Here is a 16,592-nt window from a genome sequence, read left to right on the forward strand (position 1 = left end):
GATTTCAATTCGTTTTGCGGGCTTCCAAACATCTCTGCTGGGGACAATGCCTTGGGCGTATTCCGCAGTGACTCTTTTGGAGAGAGCCAAGTGAGGACTCTTCTAAGAAAAATAGGGAAATGTAATAATAAGAATCGAGTGATTCATTACTCATGACGCTCCCTGCCGATCACTAGAAGGGGTAGACGTAGAATCGGGGTCGGTTGGGGCATCGTCTTGCACACCATCCGACACTACAGGGGCCGTTCCTGGGCCGCTATCAGTCTGTTCATCATTTGAATTCAAGGCTTCATTTAGAGTAGTATCCTCCGGCTAAATGAAACGTTAACAATAGAAGAGCAACCATGGGAACTGACACTTACCTCGACCTTCCCGGCATTAACACTCAAGCCCCTTTCACGGGCAAGCTTTTGCGCAGCCCGCCGTCTCCGTTCAATCTCCATATCCTCTTGGATTTGCATTTGTTCTTCTTCATGCTGGAGATCCTCAATGGTGGGGACAGGAGGCCCTGCCGGCTCAATGACCCCACCTCTAGGCGACGAGGCAGGGGATCTTTTGGGTACGGCGGTATTTCGTCTAGTCCCACGTTTTCCTTTACCTTTATTAACATGCTTGGATGTTCCGGATATAGAGGTCCCCGACACGGAGCGCCGGGGCCAGGCAGAATCATCTCCCGAAATCGTCGATCTCCGTTCCAACGCCATGGCAAATTCATCTCCAAGAGGGACGGCATCCTCTTCTTCGTCACCAAGAATGAGGTCACCCCGTGAGCTTAGAGAAGTGCTCGTATCCTGGGACGACTGTGTATTGCTTCTTTGCCGCGTGACCCCGTCCCCGCGGTCCGCTTTCTGAGCATCTTCATCGCTTCCCTCACTACCTTCCAAGAGAGGCTCATTCTCGAGCGCATTTCTCTTCATCCCGCCGGGGTTCTCCTGTAGATCAGCCGGAGAGGGTCTATATTTCACTCCGCGCGCCCCGAACCGCCATGGGAACCGCTCCAGAAACCCCAGAAACGACGAACTTGGTATCACAGTCGGATCCTGCCTCTCATCAGGCTGTAAAATCGAATTTTTCCGCCGTCCGCCGCGAGCACCATAACTCATGCGTCGGTCCTTTCGCGGCTGATCACGACTTCCGCTACTACCCGCCAGCAATCTGTCCAGTTCATCGGTACCCCAGCCGAGCGGTCTATCGCCCATAACGTCCTCGTCGTAGTCCCAGTCATCGTAGAAGTCAAAATTCAACTCTGCTCTTCCCCTCGAAAGCCCTCGTTTCCGGCGCCGTAACACATCATCTCGGCGGGGGAAGCACGACGCCGTACAAGCACCCACGCAGTCGCGGATTCCAGCGAAACAAGGGGCGATGTAGTGATGCGAAAAGGTGTATATGCCTTCCTGGGCGGATTCGTTCGCAGATTCGATGTTCTGAGATATCTGATTGATGGTCTGCCGGATCCGTGGGTCTCTTGGGTGCATCGTCACGACTGTAAGAGGGGGTGGTTGGCAGGAACGGGTGCCGTAGCCGCATTAAGACGCGCAAAGGTGGTTGCACGAGCGCATTGAACGGGACGCAGGATGGCAGATGTGGGATTCCGCGGTTGAGGGCATCTGAGCCGGGACTCTGGTCAGCCAACATGAAGCATGAAACGCAGTCCAGACGGCCATCCGTAAGTGGTTGCAGCAGAAACAACAAGGACTGCATTACGTCAGATGCCAAGCTGCGGAGACGGGTCTAGTCCTCCAATCAGATGCCGCAAATCCTCGAGCGGCATTACCTAAGCAGGTGGGCTCTAGCGTGGCTCGAGCAAGCGATCATGGCAGTGGATTTCAAGCGGGATTCTGATACGGTATGCATGCAGGGTAATGAACTAGTTTGTACGAGGATACACAAGCCACTTGCTCTTCTCTTCCAGCATCTTTTGAGGCCTTCATTCGCGGTTCCTTGCGGCAACTTAGTTACTTGGCTTAAGTTCGGGCCAAGGTTGTGCAAGGGAGGGAACCTGGGCATGGGTTTGATTGGACGGCTTCCTCCAGACTGGATCTCGAGGTGAGCCGGAAAACGCTTGTTTTGAGATTTTCAGATGCTGTGAATCGTCTTGAAAGCCATGCCTTACTATGTCCGACTCCTAAAACAACCACAGATCTCGAAGCAGAATGGCAAGGCCGCTGTGGTTACCGCCTTGATCACTATCACCACGGATCTTGGTGACTCGTTTCTCGCTGAGGATGTTCAACTTGATGCAACTGTGCATTTTGCACGACCAGCTACCCCATTAACAACGACCGTTTGTTGGAAAGCAAGCAATCGCGAACAGAAAATAATACTTGGGCCTCTAAGACAAGACCTAATTGATTGTCCGGTTCAAGTTAGTGTTCGTCCTGCGAGTCTGGTAGATGCCGATTGCCTAGAGGGAGCTTGTATTCCTAAAATCATCTCTGCCTGGAGCCCATGGTTTGATAGCTCTTCAGGAAAGCCTGTGGAGAAGCTCGTGTTGAGGCGCTTCAAAACTAGGAGAGGGCCGGAGTTGCAGATATGGGAGGAGACTGGAAACAGCATCGCTCGGCACATCTGGTGAGTAGTATCAGGCTGCCCACAAGGTATGGAGGCTGGATGCTGACGGGTAATCAGGGATGCTGCTTTGGCAGCCATTGTTGAGTTTCAGGACAGTTTAACCCATGGCAGCGGGAATTTGCTTCGACATGATGACAGCAGCCCTTTCAATGTGGTAGAACTAGGGTCAGGGTGTGGGATTGTAGGTATTGCCCTGGCGCAGATGATGCCAAACTGCTCTGTGCTTCTCACGGATCTGGAAGAAGTGCGGGAGATTGTGCAGCGCAATATCTCGACAGCCCAGCCAGCTAAAAACTCACAAATTGAATTTCACACCCTGGACTGGGACGAAGACCTCCCTGAGGGGATTAGGGCTCGTCGCCACGACTTGATCTTCCTGTCGGACTGCACCTACAATTGCGATGCACTGCCGGCCCTGGTGGAGACCATTCGAAAACTACTGGATATTTCCCCCGATGCGCAGGTGCTTGTGGCGTGGAAGAAGCGATGCGAGAGCGAGATGGTGTTTTTCGACTTGATGCAATCTGCAGGATTAGCCGTTCGAGGGCGACCAAGCCATCGCCTCCAGCAGTCTTCCAGCCCGGAAAGCGATGACGAAGAGACACCGAGAGTCCAAATTCTCCGCTTTGGAAGCTTGGTCCACACGGGGGCTCCTAGTTGAAGACGGGTTTTCTAGTCGCATTAATAGGTGCGCGCAGCTAGGATAGAGCTTTGGCCAAATAGAAAAACCACGTTGGCAGTTTAGTTCTGATCTATCATTCATCCGGCAGTTGGCCAGCTGCGATCCAAGCTTTCCAGTCGGCTCAGCACGCGGCGCGAACGGATGACAGCGACAAGATCGTAACGTTGCACCAGTGGCCGTCAATGGGATTCCAGGGACATAAATACCTCATACAATCCAGGCAACACGCAGCCTGTCTCCCGATCCTCAGGGGGTGTTGATAGCGGTTTGAGTCACGGCCAGCTATCGTCGTCGACTAATTATTAGTGACCGTGGCTGAGGGCGCCGGCTGCGGTATTTGTGTCACGGCCTGGTAATGGCCGCTCTCCACCCTGCCCGGAAGTGCCGCGAAACGGCGTAATGGCCGCGTCACAAATACCGGCAAACGCAGCAAACTTCAAGGCAGCTTCTCGCCCACTTTTTCGCTGCCCCTCGCCCACAAATCCCCAATTTCGCTTTTTTTTTTCTCTCTTCACCTCCTCGCTCGGTCTTCACTGTCTCCCCTGTTCCCTCCTGAGAGATATCACTTCATTCGCGCCTCGAGCCCCGAATCATCCGCTTTTGCTCACTGCAAAACACTGGTCTCTTCGTGCGGAGAGGTGAGTTTTCTCTCGGCATTTCCCTTCGAGCACATGCGGTCGTGCCGAACCAACGCCCGTTGCTGCCCTGCTTAAGCGAAACATTCACCGCAATTGTGTGCTAACTCCTTTGTGTGCGCGTGTCTGCAAGGTCAGCGTTGCTCAAATCTTATATAAACCCATTGCCAGCGCGCCTTTGGGGCCATACACCCAAAGGCACTGTGGACCACGGCTCCAGAAACCAGAGGAGTCTCTCACTTTGCTCTCCTTTCCTGCCTTGAACCCAAGTTCCCGCTCGCACCCCTCCAGCTCTGGACGCACACTCCAAAATCTCGCCCCTTAGCGCCCGTCGACCTCTGCCCTCATCCTTCTGAGAGCTGCCAAAACCTTGAGCTGCCGCATAGGACTTCTCTAAAGGTTCTTCCTCTTCCAGAGGAAGAGTCGAGGAGGCTCAGTCCAATCAACCACGGTTGCGAGACATTTCGCCCACCCTAACACCCAATCCGTTCTGTTCGTTCACGAACCGCATTTAGCCTTGTTTTAGACCCGTTTTACCACTTTATCGACTGATCATCCGGCTCTCGGATGGTTATGGCACCTTCGGTCTTCGATTCAACTGAAGTTTATATTACTGAAAAGTACCATCGCGAGAGTAAAAGTAATCATCAGCATTCTAGCAATCATGGCGGGCTCGAATTGCTACATGCCCGTGAGGCCTCCAAAGAATTGATCCTGAACATACTCAGAAACAAAGCTGCTAGCATCGATGTGCAAAACTGCTGCCCCGGCGAAGAGGACCCGTTCTATGTGGCGGATCTAGGAGAAATTTACCGCCAGCATGTCCGCTGGAAGATGAACCTGGGACGCGTCAAGCCCTTTTACGGTACGTCTTGACGCGCTCTCAGGACCTTGGGATATGATTTGCTAACGAATTGTGCAAAAAGCGGTCAAATGCAACCCCGATCCTCAAGTCCTCCGTCTCATGGCTCACCTGGGAAACGGCTTCGACTGTGCGTCCAAGGCCGAAATTGACTATGCCCTCGATGCCGGTGTTGATCCAAGTCGCATCATCTACGCTCATCCGTGCAAGACAAAATCGTACCTTCGCTATGCTGCGCAGCAGGGCGTCAAACAGATGACCTTTGATAATGCCGATGAGCTGTACAAAATCAAGGCCATGTGCCCAGATGCGGAGCTCTTCCTGAGAATTCTAACCGACGATTCCGCCAGCTTGTGTCGTCTCAGCATGAAATTTGGTGCCTCTCTCACTGTGACTCGTTCTCTGCTTGAACTGGCCAAGGAACTGGACCTAAACGTGGTTGGAGTGAGTTTTCATGTTGGCTCGGGAGCCGAGGATCCAAAGGCATTTGTCAAGGCCGTTGAAGACGCGCGTTTTGTCTTTGATCAAGCTTCGGACATTGGCCACGATCTCAAGGTCCTAGATGTCGGCGGTGGCTTTTGCGACGAAACATTTGAACATTTTGCGGCAGCCCTGAGTGATGCTCTGGACACATACTTCCCTCCGCATATTCGCGTCATCGCCGAACCCGGCCGTTATTACGTTGCGTCGGCTTTCACGCTCGCAGCCAATGTTATCGCTCGTCGCGATGTCAGCCCCTCGGCGTCCGATTCCGATTCTTCCACCGGCCCTGCTGAAATGTACATGATCTATCTCAACGATGGAGTCTACGGAAACTTCTCAAACATTGTTTTCGACCATCAGCACCCGGTAGCTCAGATCCTCACTAAAGATGACATTACTTCCACCCATCCCGTGGAGTATTCCATCTGGGGGCCGACCTGCGACGGAATCGACGTGATCAGTGAGCGGATCACACTCAATGGTGTCTTGGGCGTGGGCAACTGGCTGTATTTTGAAAACATGGGTGCTTACACCCGATGCAGCGCAACACGCTTTAACGGCTTCGCCGACAATCATGACATCATTTATATTTCTACCGAACCCAGTGCCGCTGCGCTTTTGGGATACTAAGCAACATCCCATTTGAGAGGAAGGTTTGATGGCAAACCATTCAACATGAGCCATCAATAAATTGTTTTTCCGGCCTGTGCGCTGTGGTTTGGACAAATCCTCATTTTGGATCTCTTAATTATGTTTTTTGGTTGTTTTTGCAAAAAATTGTTCCAACTCTTGTCAATCATTTTGGTCAAATGGAGACGATAAATCTAGTACTTATCTCGACGCCAAATACCTGCTAATCATAATAACTAAAAGTGATTTTCTTGGTTCAACTTTCTAAATTCTTTCTATATCTATACATGCCTTCCAACGGGATGTTCAATCAAAGGACAGTCATATCTATTCAGACTTTTTGACGTATACCCAAGCAGAACTTTGGACCAGTAGACGTGTCCAGTCAAGTCTATCGTGATCATCGGAAACAATCTCGTAAGAGGACTCCCGGTGAGTGTTTCCCAGGACAGTCGTTGCTGCTTCACGCATTTTCCACTCCGTTCAACCGACTTTGTCAACTTGCAGCACGGTCGCACCTTTGGCATCTCCAGCGAGTTCTACGAGGCCACCCGCTTCGAGCCTCTTCTTCCACTTTCCAGATTCATATCTTGCCAGGATGAGCGTCATCCGGAGGACGTCGTTAGCATTGGATCCGTTTGCCAGTTCTTCAGAGACTGTAGGCGACGGGGTAAACGTCCATCTGCCAAACGCCCAGTTGAGAATATAGTTCCTGATTTTGATCCCGTCCTCTGGGGCGTTATTCGACGACGAGGAAGTGGCTGCGGGCGCGCGGTCGCCGGAGGAATCCTGCGGGGGATCGTCTGAGGAGCAGCGCATTATGCCTTTTATTCGGTACACTTCATCCCTCGGGGCCGAATGGAGGAGCTTGGTAAGAGCGGGTAGATCCACGATCGCAGTCGAATCCGGACTCTCAAGAGAGACAGATAGCACCTCGACTTCCGACTGATGGTCATGCGCATGCGCATTTTTATACTCCTTCACCCGGTCCTCGCCTCCCATCAACATCACATCCAAGCCCGCATGCCCCTTGTCCGCCATCTCCTTTGCCAGCAGCGCCCCATCAATCCCCAAGATCACATCCCTCTCCACGCTCCCCCTTGGCGCCTTCACCCACGGCGTCTGCACCTCCAAATCCCCCATCCGATCCAAACACTCATCAAACCTCCTCTCCGATACCCCTTCCCACTTGTTAAACACGATCAAATCCGTATACCTCGCCTGCAACTTGGCCGTGTACGACGTATCCTCATACCCCTCCCAATTCTCCACATCAATCACACTCACCACCCCATCCAGCACAAACCCACCCCCACTCTCCCGCGCCAGCCGATTCACCTCCATCGCCAACGTCGCCGGAAACGCACTCCCACTCGTCTCGATCACAATGCGGTCCGGCCGCACCTGGTCGCGCAGCTGCACCAGCGCATCGCCCAGCTGGCCCACGAGATTGCAACAGATGCAGCCGTTGAGCAGCTCGCGCACGCCGGAGATGGAGGTGGCGGAGGCGAGTTGGGAGTCGATGGCGACGTCGCCGAATTCGTTTTTGAGGAGGGCGAGGCGGTAGGTGGGGGGTAGTTGGGGGATGAGGTTGAGGAGGATGGTGGTTTTGCCGGAGCCTAGGAAGCCGGTGATGATGGTGATTGGGATTGGAGGCATGGTGGCGGCGGTGGAGAGGAAGGGTGTCGGTTGGGATTTGGTGGCTTCATGGGTGTGAATCGCATTCTTTTGGGTTGAAATGCGAAGAAATTGGTTGCGGTGGAATTGATTTGCATTTCGTCATTGTGGCTGCGGGGTTGGGTTGGCCTTGGAGGGGCAGACTGGATCGATATTCAACGGACGATTATCGAGTACATTGGAATGAAATAGGTTCACGGAGTGTTAACGAGTTGATGGCCATTTAGGTTCTTTAGTAAAATAAATCTATGAGCCTGATTAAGAGGCCAACGGTAAATGACCCAGATGATGATATCCAATCTAATGTCAAATTCCGAAATTTTTTGTAAAAAAAATCTATCCCAAATGCCACAAGTCTATATCACACCCGATTGTAGATTCAATTCAGGCCCTCCTTCTCAGCAACCAACGCCGTAATATGCCCGCTCAGCCAGTATCTACTCAGCACCTTTGCCGGCATATTCTTCGCTCCATCGACCCAGCCCAAGCAGTCCTCTGCTCCACACGAGCACCGGAACGGCTGCGACATCTCCCACTCCGTGCTCGGATAGAAGAATCTCAATTCCTCGCCCGCAGCGATCTCCCTGAGACTCCACACCTCCAGCACGCCGGCAACGGGCGCCTCCGGGTCTACCTTTGGATCAGGCGCAAGCGTCGAGGTGACGAAGCGGACGTTCGGGTCACACGAATGGTTGCAGTAGAGCAGGTCGGAGTTGAGCCGGATGTGCTGCGTCGCGGATATCTGCACCGTCGAGTAGTCCTTGGTGGAGGCGAGGGTGGTGGAGGTGTTTGTCGCGAACAGGGAGTTTGCGGGAATGTCGTGGGCGGCGACTGCGGTGAGGCAGAAGATGGGGCCGCTGGCGTCGGAGCCGGAGGCGAGTGTGTCTGAGCGGCGGATGGTGATTGCGGAGTGCGAGGGCTGCGTCCAGGTTTCCGACAGCGGTTGCTGGGGCTGCTGTGGTGTTTCTGTGACTGTCATGTTTGTTGTGGTGGAAACCAGAGGAGGACAAGGAGATATTGGAGGAAAACGGTGCTGGAGGGGTCGCGAGGGACAGAAGAAGGAGGATCTAGAAAGGATTCAAATGTTATTTGGCATCAAATCCTACACTGTACTTGAAACCGAGGCTGTTTAAATCGCATTGCTCCCTGTGAAGAAGTGCATTTATTGTTCTCTCAGGGACTCGGAATGGGTATATAAGGTTGCCAAAGCCCCGTCATCCCGATCATGTTCCGCAGAAATGGAGACACGCCCGGTCGATTACGGAACACTGACGGAGCGACTTCATCTTGCTCAGAGTCCCAGCATTGTAGCTGAGAGAAAAGGTCCATTTATCAAGTCTGGTGTTAGTATTGAATGAGCATGTAGATCGTGATCAATCATGTCTGGCGGCCCGCTGGTGGATTTGGGTGGTCCAAGGGTGTTGTCAAAAAGGGTTGTGGAAAGCCCTCCACAGGCGAAGACACAAACCACACACCAAGAGATCGCTAGGTTAACTATGGGGTACCAAGGCGCAATCCGAGGAGCTTCTGGTCAATCAACCCATTTCCATTCATCCGCATCTGACGCTAGGATGTCCTCCTCGCATGGTGTGGGCGACATGGCGTTGAAATGTTCAATGCTCGCTATCTCTAGCGGAAGATTTCGGGTGTTGACTCGCTGCACGACGGCTTGGACTTAATATGGTTTCTAACTAAAACATCACGGACGGGCTGATAAGTTGCCTTTCCCCAAACCGACGAAGATGGGTTGAATTATTATTTAGCTCTGCTATTCATTTTCTCAAGTCACTAACTAGCGATAGTGTGCTCTCAAGCATAGACAACCGCAATCACAACAACGACCATGACACCGCTGAGAGTGCGGAGTAGCGTCTTCTAAATCAAATCGAGCGCAGGCTGGACTTCTTCTAGCCTCGCTACCATCGATCTAAACTCCATGCAGGACAGTCCTCTCAATTCAAGATCAGCGACCTCATCCAAGGTCTTTTCTTCGGCTCGCTGCAGCTTCGTCTGGATAGACCCGGGCAGGCCATCCTACTCCTTTGAGTAAGAAGTGCAATTTGCTCATCCAAAACAGTCATCTTCCGTTGAGAGCTCCATGCGATCCGAAGACACTTCGATTCCTTTGGCGCACCTTTTTGCACTTGGTCTTTCTCACACGATAATACCTGTTGACCACCTTGGTATCAATAATCAAGGAAGCAGTTCGATGACTAAACGGCTATTCGGAATATTGTCGGTCCGCCAAGGTGCAAACAGCGCAAACACCTTCCCCTTTTCGGCTGCGAACCGAGGACCATCGCAACGTCTCCGCTCGAGTTGAGCCGCGGGTGCGGGATCACCCCCAGAAATCGCATCGTCGTTTGCCATCAGCCCTCGCTTGCTGATTATTCCTCAGTGTGCAGAGCTCTGCTCTAACCGCCTGATGCGGCTTAACCTTCCGGCAACATGGAACTTACCCCAACGTCGGGTAAAACTCCACAACTTCAGACATAGCGCGGGCTTCGGTACAAACGCCGAGTTGAGGCGAACCTTGATGCTGAGCTGATAACGGCGGGAAAACGAGCTTGGAGTCGATAACGGCGCGGCAAACAGCTTCGTGACACTCAATCCCTTTGCTGGGATTGGACCTGCGCGCCAGATAGCTGGGCCTGGTGAAGGTAATTAGTCGATAGAACTCCACTTCTCCGCACTCTCAGCATGTCCTTTTGCCCCATGGCGTCCAGAGTTTGAACTGACTGCCCCAGCTTTCGCCAATCATGGAGCTGGAAGCGACCGAGCTGACATTCGTACAGCCGGCCAGGAACCCAAATCTTGCCGCCATTTCTTGGACTGTCCCGCTATCATGGTCTGGATTGATGCTTCCAGCTTCAAGCGCTGTTCAACCCCATATTTATTAACATGCTCATCGCCCATCTTCAGCGGCTTTCTTAAACAGTTCTCGTCGTCAACCTGCTTAACCTCATGCATCTTACTCGGTTATAGCTGATCGTGTCCTTCTCGGCCGAATCTTCGTAAAAGCTCTCAGTTTCAAAACAAAATATAGTAAGTCTTTGTTCTGAACCCACACTCGTCTTCCACAGGAGTCTGACTTGTTCGAAACCAATAGCTTGAGGGGAATTGCCGGAATGGCGACCAACCGTCCTGATCGTACGGACCTCGTCCCCGGGACCGTGCATCTCGTAGACATTAGTGGCGAGGCGGCGAACACAAAGCATGAAAAGGATATCGTCCTTGTGCCCCGTCCAAGCGCGGACCCAGAAGATCCGTTGAATTGGAGCCGACGGCGCAAGTTATTACAGGTGGCCATGATCTTTACCTACACGCTTGGCGTGGGTATTCCGACCACCTTGCAGTATAGCGTGCTCGCGGACATCACGCGCGACACCGGCATCACTACGGCTCAACTGGTTAATGGCACTGGTCTCATGTTCTTGTTTCTCGGGTGGGGGTGTCTGCTCTGGCAGCCTATCGCAATCACTTACGGTCGTCGCGGCGTTTATGTCATTTCCTGTTTGCTCTGCGTCCCCTTCATGGTCTGGACCGCGTATTCCAAGACGTATGGAGAATGGTACGCGCATCGCATTATCATGGGCCTGGCAGCGTCACCCATTGAGTCACTCCCGGAAGTGTCAATCCCCGATATCTTCTTTGCCCATGAACGTGGAAGATGGATGGGCGGTTACGTGCTGTTTCTGTTTGGATCGAATTTCATCGCCCCTCTGATTGCCGGATGGTTCAACGACGCCTATGGGTGGAGATGGGTCATGTATTTTGGCGCCATGATCTCAGCGTTGGCGACCGTGATTATCTTCTTCTTCATGGAGGAAACGCTCTATTTCCGCCCGAACGTCGAAGGCGAGGAATTGGAGATTTCTTCATCCGGCGACGCAAACTCTACCCGGTCTGATTCAAAGGAGAAGCGAGAAATGTTGACCACATCCAGCACGGAAAACATCCAGTCGTTCCCGCCTCCACGCACCTTTGTTCAGAAGTTAAACCTCTTTGTCTTCCTGGAGGGACGGCCAAGTGTGAAGCAGATGCTTACCATGATGTACCGCCCCCTGCTGATTATTCTTTATTTCCCCTGCACATCCTGGTCCGGCTTCCTTTACGGCATCAACCTGTCTTGGTACAACGTGTTGAACGCAACTGCGTCTCCGGTTCTATCTGCAGCCCCATATGCTTGGACGGCAGCCCTCGTTGGTTCTGCTTATACCGCACCCATCATTGGGGCCATCTTTGCATGTGCCTGGTCAGGCATTGTCGCCGATAAAGTCGCGATCTACCTTGCTCGGCGCAACAAGGGCGTCCGTGAGCCGGAGCATCGTTTGTGGCCCCTCGTCGTCTCTGGCGTCGTTTCCACTGCAGGGTTGATTCTATGGGGTGTCGGTGCCTCATACGGGATTCATTGGGTGGGCCTCGAGTTTGGGCTTGGCATGCTTGCTTTTGGATGTATCACGGGAGGGTCCATCGCTATTTCATACAGCATTGACTGTTTTAAGGAACTCAGCGGAGAGTCGATGGTGTCGGTCATTATTATTCGCAATACGCTTGGGTTCGGATTCAGCTATGCCATCACGCCGTGGATCGAAGCACAGGGCCTCCGGAACTGCTTCATCACTGTTGGCATGGTTTCGCTTGTCACGACGGCCACCTTTTTGTTAATGACGGTGTTTGGGAAGAGACTGAGACGGTTCTCGAGGGACAAATACTGGCAATACGTCGCTACGAGTGTGGCGGGAACGATTTGAAGTTAGCGCCGGGTATTGAGATGGATCGCTTGTTTTCGTAACTCAATGAAGAAAGTCTAGTTTGTATCTTTTGGGGGCTGGCTTCAGACAGAGTCTTGTACATATTCCATACATTATTGTAATGTTGGTCCCGGAAGGCTGGTTGATGTAGGGACTATTCAGCCCAATTTAAAAGAATACCGGTTTGAAAACCATTTGCGCAATTGAGATTCTGGGAGTTGCCGATGAAGGTCTCGAGAGCTGGTGGCCGGGAGGCAGAACAGCATAACAGCACAGCAGCGTGAAGAGCCTGACTAACCGCGCTGCACCGTCATGCCATCTGTGTGAATAATGGACGAACCAGTCAGAGAACTGGCAGAGTATGACTTTCCGGGGACATGGTGTGCCGGTTCATGTTCTGGAATGCCTTGGCCGGGGTCAAAGATTGTCGAAGAAGTCTCAAATTTGAGTCGGCAAGGATTGCATCGACCAATCAAGCATGGCATGGGCATCACCTGTCTCTCCCAAGCAAGGTGCGTTGACCGTGCCGCAATCCTGGGTGATCAGTCTAGAGAGGATGAAGGCGACTGATATCTCGAGCGGTTCGATCTCAGATTTCGCTCCTGCTGTTTGATGACAGTAATCGCCATCAATGCCGGTCGTCACTTCCCTCTTTGTTGCTGTGAAACTGGTTCCCAAAGCGGCAATCACGATGGGTGTGTTTATTCTTAGAAGGAGCGAGAGTCGCAGTTTCCAAGTCCAAAGATATCAACCCAGGAGGCCACGCTAAACCCAATATGGGCCTGAATGAACTGCGCCAACCTCCGCTCTCAGCCAATCATCCCGCGTTGGCACGCTAGCAACCACTGTGTCGGGACCACTAGCGTGTTTCCTCGCCGGCGCATCGAACTGCATCGGGATCCTTTTTATCAAGTTTCACCCGATGGATGCATCATGCGTGGGCGAGATGGGCGCTCAGCACAGGAAAATCAGACGGTTTCCAAAGGGGAAGGCTTCTAGAAGACAGGGATCCCGGCCTTCTCTTGCATCGCATCCACAATGGCAGCGTTCGCTGATTCGATGGGCTGCAAGCCACCGCTGCACGATTCTCCCTTTGGCAGTCTTCTAGAAGGATTCTTTCCAGCCCTACAGGAAGCAACTCTGTTTTGGCGCCGCACTGACCGGACTGCTGGTCATTCAGAAACATGCAACTATCGGCGGGCCTGCATAGCCGTGGTGTATAAGTTGAAGCAGATGCGCTCCCCGGATTCAGCGCCTTTGTCTGCTCTCTTTCTTTCATCACCAGGCGCAGAGCACACCTTCCAGCCAATCTTCGACAGATTGTCTTTTCTCCCTTTTGTACTGTACATACTCGTCATCATGGCTTGCCCTCGTGCCATTGCCAGGAACTTGATCGTTCTTTTGATCTTCGCCGCCATGTGCTTAGAGCTGGTCTCTGGTCGGCCGCATGCCGCCCCTTCATCGTCAACGGTTACGGCGTACAATACAGCCGGCTGTCAGGATATACAGGTCGACGGGCAGGCGCATCAACTTCATGCCAGAGCCCTGCCAGCCAACTATGAGAGTTTCACAAAGCGCGAGAAGCTCATCATCGGTCTCGGTGCCGGATTTGGTGGATTTTCTGGTATGTGTGAAAAGACAGCAGCCTAGACGACGAGACAGACTAATGAGTCCATGTTGTAGTTCTTTTAAGCGTCCTGATCATCGTTTGCTATCTCAAAAGCTGGCATCGAACACTCCCATCAAAGTTCACTCGCAGTGATCAGCGCAGGGATGCACCCAGGTCGATGATCCCTCAGGATACTTTCCAACACCATCACCGATCGATGTTTTCCATCGGCACTCCTAAGATGGATTCGACGCCATCTTATGACCCCGAGAACGCACTCCAACAAACCTGTCCCTACCACCCAGGCCTTCCAAGCCCCATGACCTCGTACTACCAACCGGTCGAAGTATACCGCACCCTCATACAACCAAATAAACATCCTCGACGCCCAGTCACGCCCATCTCTGAAGCTTCGCAGAGCCCGACATCGCCAGTTCCCGCCATGCACCCTGCGCACTATCGCTACATTCCCCAGAATCCGCAGAACACCCCAGAGCCGCCTACACCCGCCGATTCTCAGATTTCTCCCAAGACGATTCCTCGTCATATGCTATATGCTCCACAACCCCGTCGCGTAGGGTTGCCCAGTAGCGTCCGGCAATCTGCTGGGCTGGGAATTGCTGTTTTACCACCTCCTCCTGCGGTAAAAGTCCGGCCTCTGCCGCTAAGGGATTACTCCGAGACCCGCTAGGCTTGGTCCCTTTTTGGACGAAAGGGGGGTACCCTTCTACTGGATGCATCCATCCCAACAACCGATTTCACTGCTGAGCTGTGTCTCTTTATTCTTTTGTATTATATACCCTGTGCGCTATGTCGCCGTTGCTTGTGTTTTTGGCGCTCTTCCTATGTTGACGGAAATTTTCGGTTCACGACGATGATGATTATAGACTTTGTTTCTCATAGACTTATAGACATTGATAGACCTGTGATAATTGCTTTGGGCAGAAGACGGGTATACTGGAGTTTTGGCTTGGGCCTAAAGTGCATAGAATGGCTGGCTATGGCGATGGGAGTTCTAATTTCTAATTTCAATGCAAACTTGGTGAAATTGAAGGAATATTGTTCTTGATCTCTCACTGAGATTAAAACTAAGCGCTGGGAAGGTCCAAATCTCCCGATTCCATCTATCAGCCGGCTGGTTCTTCGACCAGGGATTCAATAGTGAATTTTGCAGCGCACATCATTATTGAGACCCATGGATGCATGGGACATCGTCCACCCTGGAACCAGCTTCTCCAATCACACTCCGGCGCTTAATCGATCAACGGGCTTTGGTTTTTTTGCTTGCACATCGACTCCTGCTCGACGGTGATACAGATTCGCCTGATTCCATCGGTTTTTGAGGAGATCAACGTCCGATGGCGCCAATAACATGAGAAGTGAACAGGTCAAGATACAGACGTTGGTTGTGCACTGTATGACAAGATACCCTGGATGCATGCCTCAAAAATGATCCCCGTCACACAGCAAGGGGAAGAGTCGACCAGGATCATTCATCGCGCGGAGTTGGTCGCTTGGTCTCTCCGCGGGGCACACTACTGTGGCGGATCACAGAATGAAGCAATCATTAGGGCCGCAGTCTGCTTCAAGCGGCCAATCGCGAAGAATGTGATTCGTTTGTGATTTTGATTTTTCGTCATGTCTTGAGGGTCATCGCCATGGCCCTTGCTCGACAAGCCCCGTCGGCTGTTGGTGTGCGGGCGGAGATGCGACCGCATTGGTGAAGAGATTGGCAGGCCGCATCGGGTCCCAACCTATGGTATTCCTGAGCCTGGATGCATGTGCGAACCGCGTTGGACAGGTCTTTTCTTTTGCTGCAGTCAATGCGCTGCAGGATCAGGGGCTTTTCATCAGCTTGGGTCTGGAAATTGGGATAATGAGTTACGGCTGTCGGGCTGGTGATGTTGATGCGCACGATATCTCTCCCCGGTGGATAAACCACCAAGCGGCAGAGACAAACGGCTACAGTTCAACAGTTGCAATCAATTCAGCCAAAGAAAGCAAGGTAATAATCTCTCGCTGAACAGTGAAAATGAAGAGAGAAAAAGAAACCATGGCCTAATGCAAAGTGATCACACCAAATGCGACCGGCCTCAGCCACCAATATCGCCTGCTCATAACATGCTTCAGTTAAACAACGCTGGCCCCAGCCTCCCTCCCAATCAGCAGCCGAATCACCGCATTCTCCAGACCCCGGTCGAGTCGATCGTGACGAGATCCCTGCAAAATGGCTGTTGGGGACGAAAACAAGCCGCTACCCGCACCCGCCCGTCATTTGTGCTCTCTTCAAGCTTTTGCGGGCGAATGATGGCCAGCCTGAGACATGTAGCCGATTCAAGAATGCCCTCGCATTACGGCCAATGACCTGCCTCGATCAGGGTTCTTCAAGGGAAAGTTTCGCGCTCGATCCCACCCTGGGGACAAGCCAGTGACCCCGGGAGCGACTGGGAGGAGTTCTCCAGCTTGCAGACCAACGTCTTTCTCATCCTTCAAGGACCGCACTCTGTTGCTTTCTCAGTGGTTCGACTATCAAGCCTTGCGCTTCCCTTAAGCGCCGTGCTTTTAGTGTTGAGTTCAACTACTCCATACTCCGTACCTTTATTAGCGGATCTCAGCGGGCGTTATCCAGATCTTCAGAGTGGGGGATTGGGGTCCGCTTTTAAGGCCGCTCTGTTAGTGTTCATTCAGA

The 16,592-nt window shown here is 52.4% G+C and overlaps 7 protein-coding genes across 7 annotated transcripts; 4 read left to right on the forward strand and 3 right to left on the reverse strand.

The window, feature by feature from the left end:
- Positions 1-150: 150 nt before the first annotated feature.
- Positions 151-1,475, reverse strand: UREG_02765 (uncharacterized protein; the record flags this gene model as incomplete). The annotated part of the gene is made up of 2 exons (XM_002543203.1): positions 151-312; positions 363-1,475. 2 exons carry the CDS (start codon positions 1,473-1,475, stop codon positions 151-153), a joined length of 1,275 nt encoding a protein of 424 aa, XP_002543249.1.
- A 629-nt stretch (positions 1,476-2,104) lies between these two features.
- UREG_02766 (uncharacterized protein) lies at positions 2,105-3,232 on the forward strand (the record flags this gene model as incomplete). Its single annotated transcript, XM_002543204.1, has 2 exons — positions 2,105-2,571; positions 2,629-3,232. The coding sequence occupies 2 exons, from the start codon at positions 2,105-2,107 to the stop codon at positions 3,230-3,232; spliced, it is 1,071 nt and encodes a 356-aa protein (XP_002543250.1).
- A 1,229-nt stretch (positions 3,233-4,461) lies between these two features.
- On the forward strand, positions 4,462-5,863 carry UREG_02767 (ornithine decarboxylase; the record flags this gene model as incomplete). Its single annotated transcript, XM_002543205.1, has 2 exons — positions 4,462-4,753; positions 4,815-5,863. 2 exons carry the CDS (start codon positions 4,462-4,464, stop codon positions 5,861-5,863), a joined length of 1,341 nt encoding a protein of 446 aa, XP_002543251.1.
- Positions 5,864-6,346: 483 nt separating this feature from the next.
- On the reverse strand, positions 6,347-7,522 carry UREG_02768 (uncharacterized protein; the record flags this gene model as incomplete). Its single annotated transcript, XM_002543206.1, has 1 exon — positions 6,347-7,522. The coding sequence occupies one exon, from the start codon at positions 7,520-7,522 to the stop codon at positions 6,347-6,349; it is 1,176 nt and encodes a 391-aa protein (XP_002543252.1).
- A 397-nt stretch (positions 7,523-7,919) lies between these two features.
- On the reverse strand, positions 7,920-8,519 carry UREG_02769 (uncharacterized protein; the record flags this gene model as incomplete). Its single annotated transcript, XM_002543207.1, has 1 exon — positions 7,920-8,519. The coding sequence occupies one exon, from the start codon at positions 8,517-8,519 to the stop codon at positions 7,920-7,922; it is 600 nt and encodes a 199-aa protein (XP_002543253.1).
- A 2,149-nt stretch (positions 8,520-10,668) lies between these two features.
- Positions 10,669-12,294, forward strand: UREG_02770 (uncharacterized protein; the record flags this gene model as incomplete). The annotated part of the gene is made up of 1 exon (XM_002543208.1): positions 10,669-12,294. One exon carries the CDS (start codon positions 10,669-10,671, stop codon positions 12,292-12,294), a length of 1,626 nt encoding a protein of 541 aa, XP_002543254.1.
- A 1,359-nt stretch (positions 12,295-13,653) lies between these two features.
- UREG_02771 (uncharacterized protein) lies at positions 13,654-14,594 on the forward strand (the record flags this gene model as incomplete). Its single annotated transcript, XM_002543209.1, has 2 exons — positions 13,654-13,918; positions 13,978-14,594. 2 exons carry the CDS (start codon positions 13,654-13,656, stop codon positions 14,592-14,594), a joined length of 882 nt encoding a protein of 293 aa, XP_002543255.1.
- Positions 14,595-16,592: the final 1,998 nt, after the last annotated feature.

Source organism: Uncinocarpus reesii, genomic scaffold (genome assembly GCF_000003515.1).
Source record: "Uncinocarpus reesii 1704 scaffold_1 genomic scaffold, whole genome shotgun sequence".
Classification (NCBI taxonomy): Eukaryota; Fungi; Ascomycota; class Eurotiomycetes; order Onygenales; family Onygenaceae; genus Uncinocarpus; species Uncinocarpus reesii.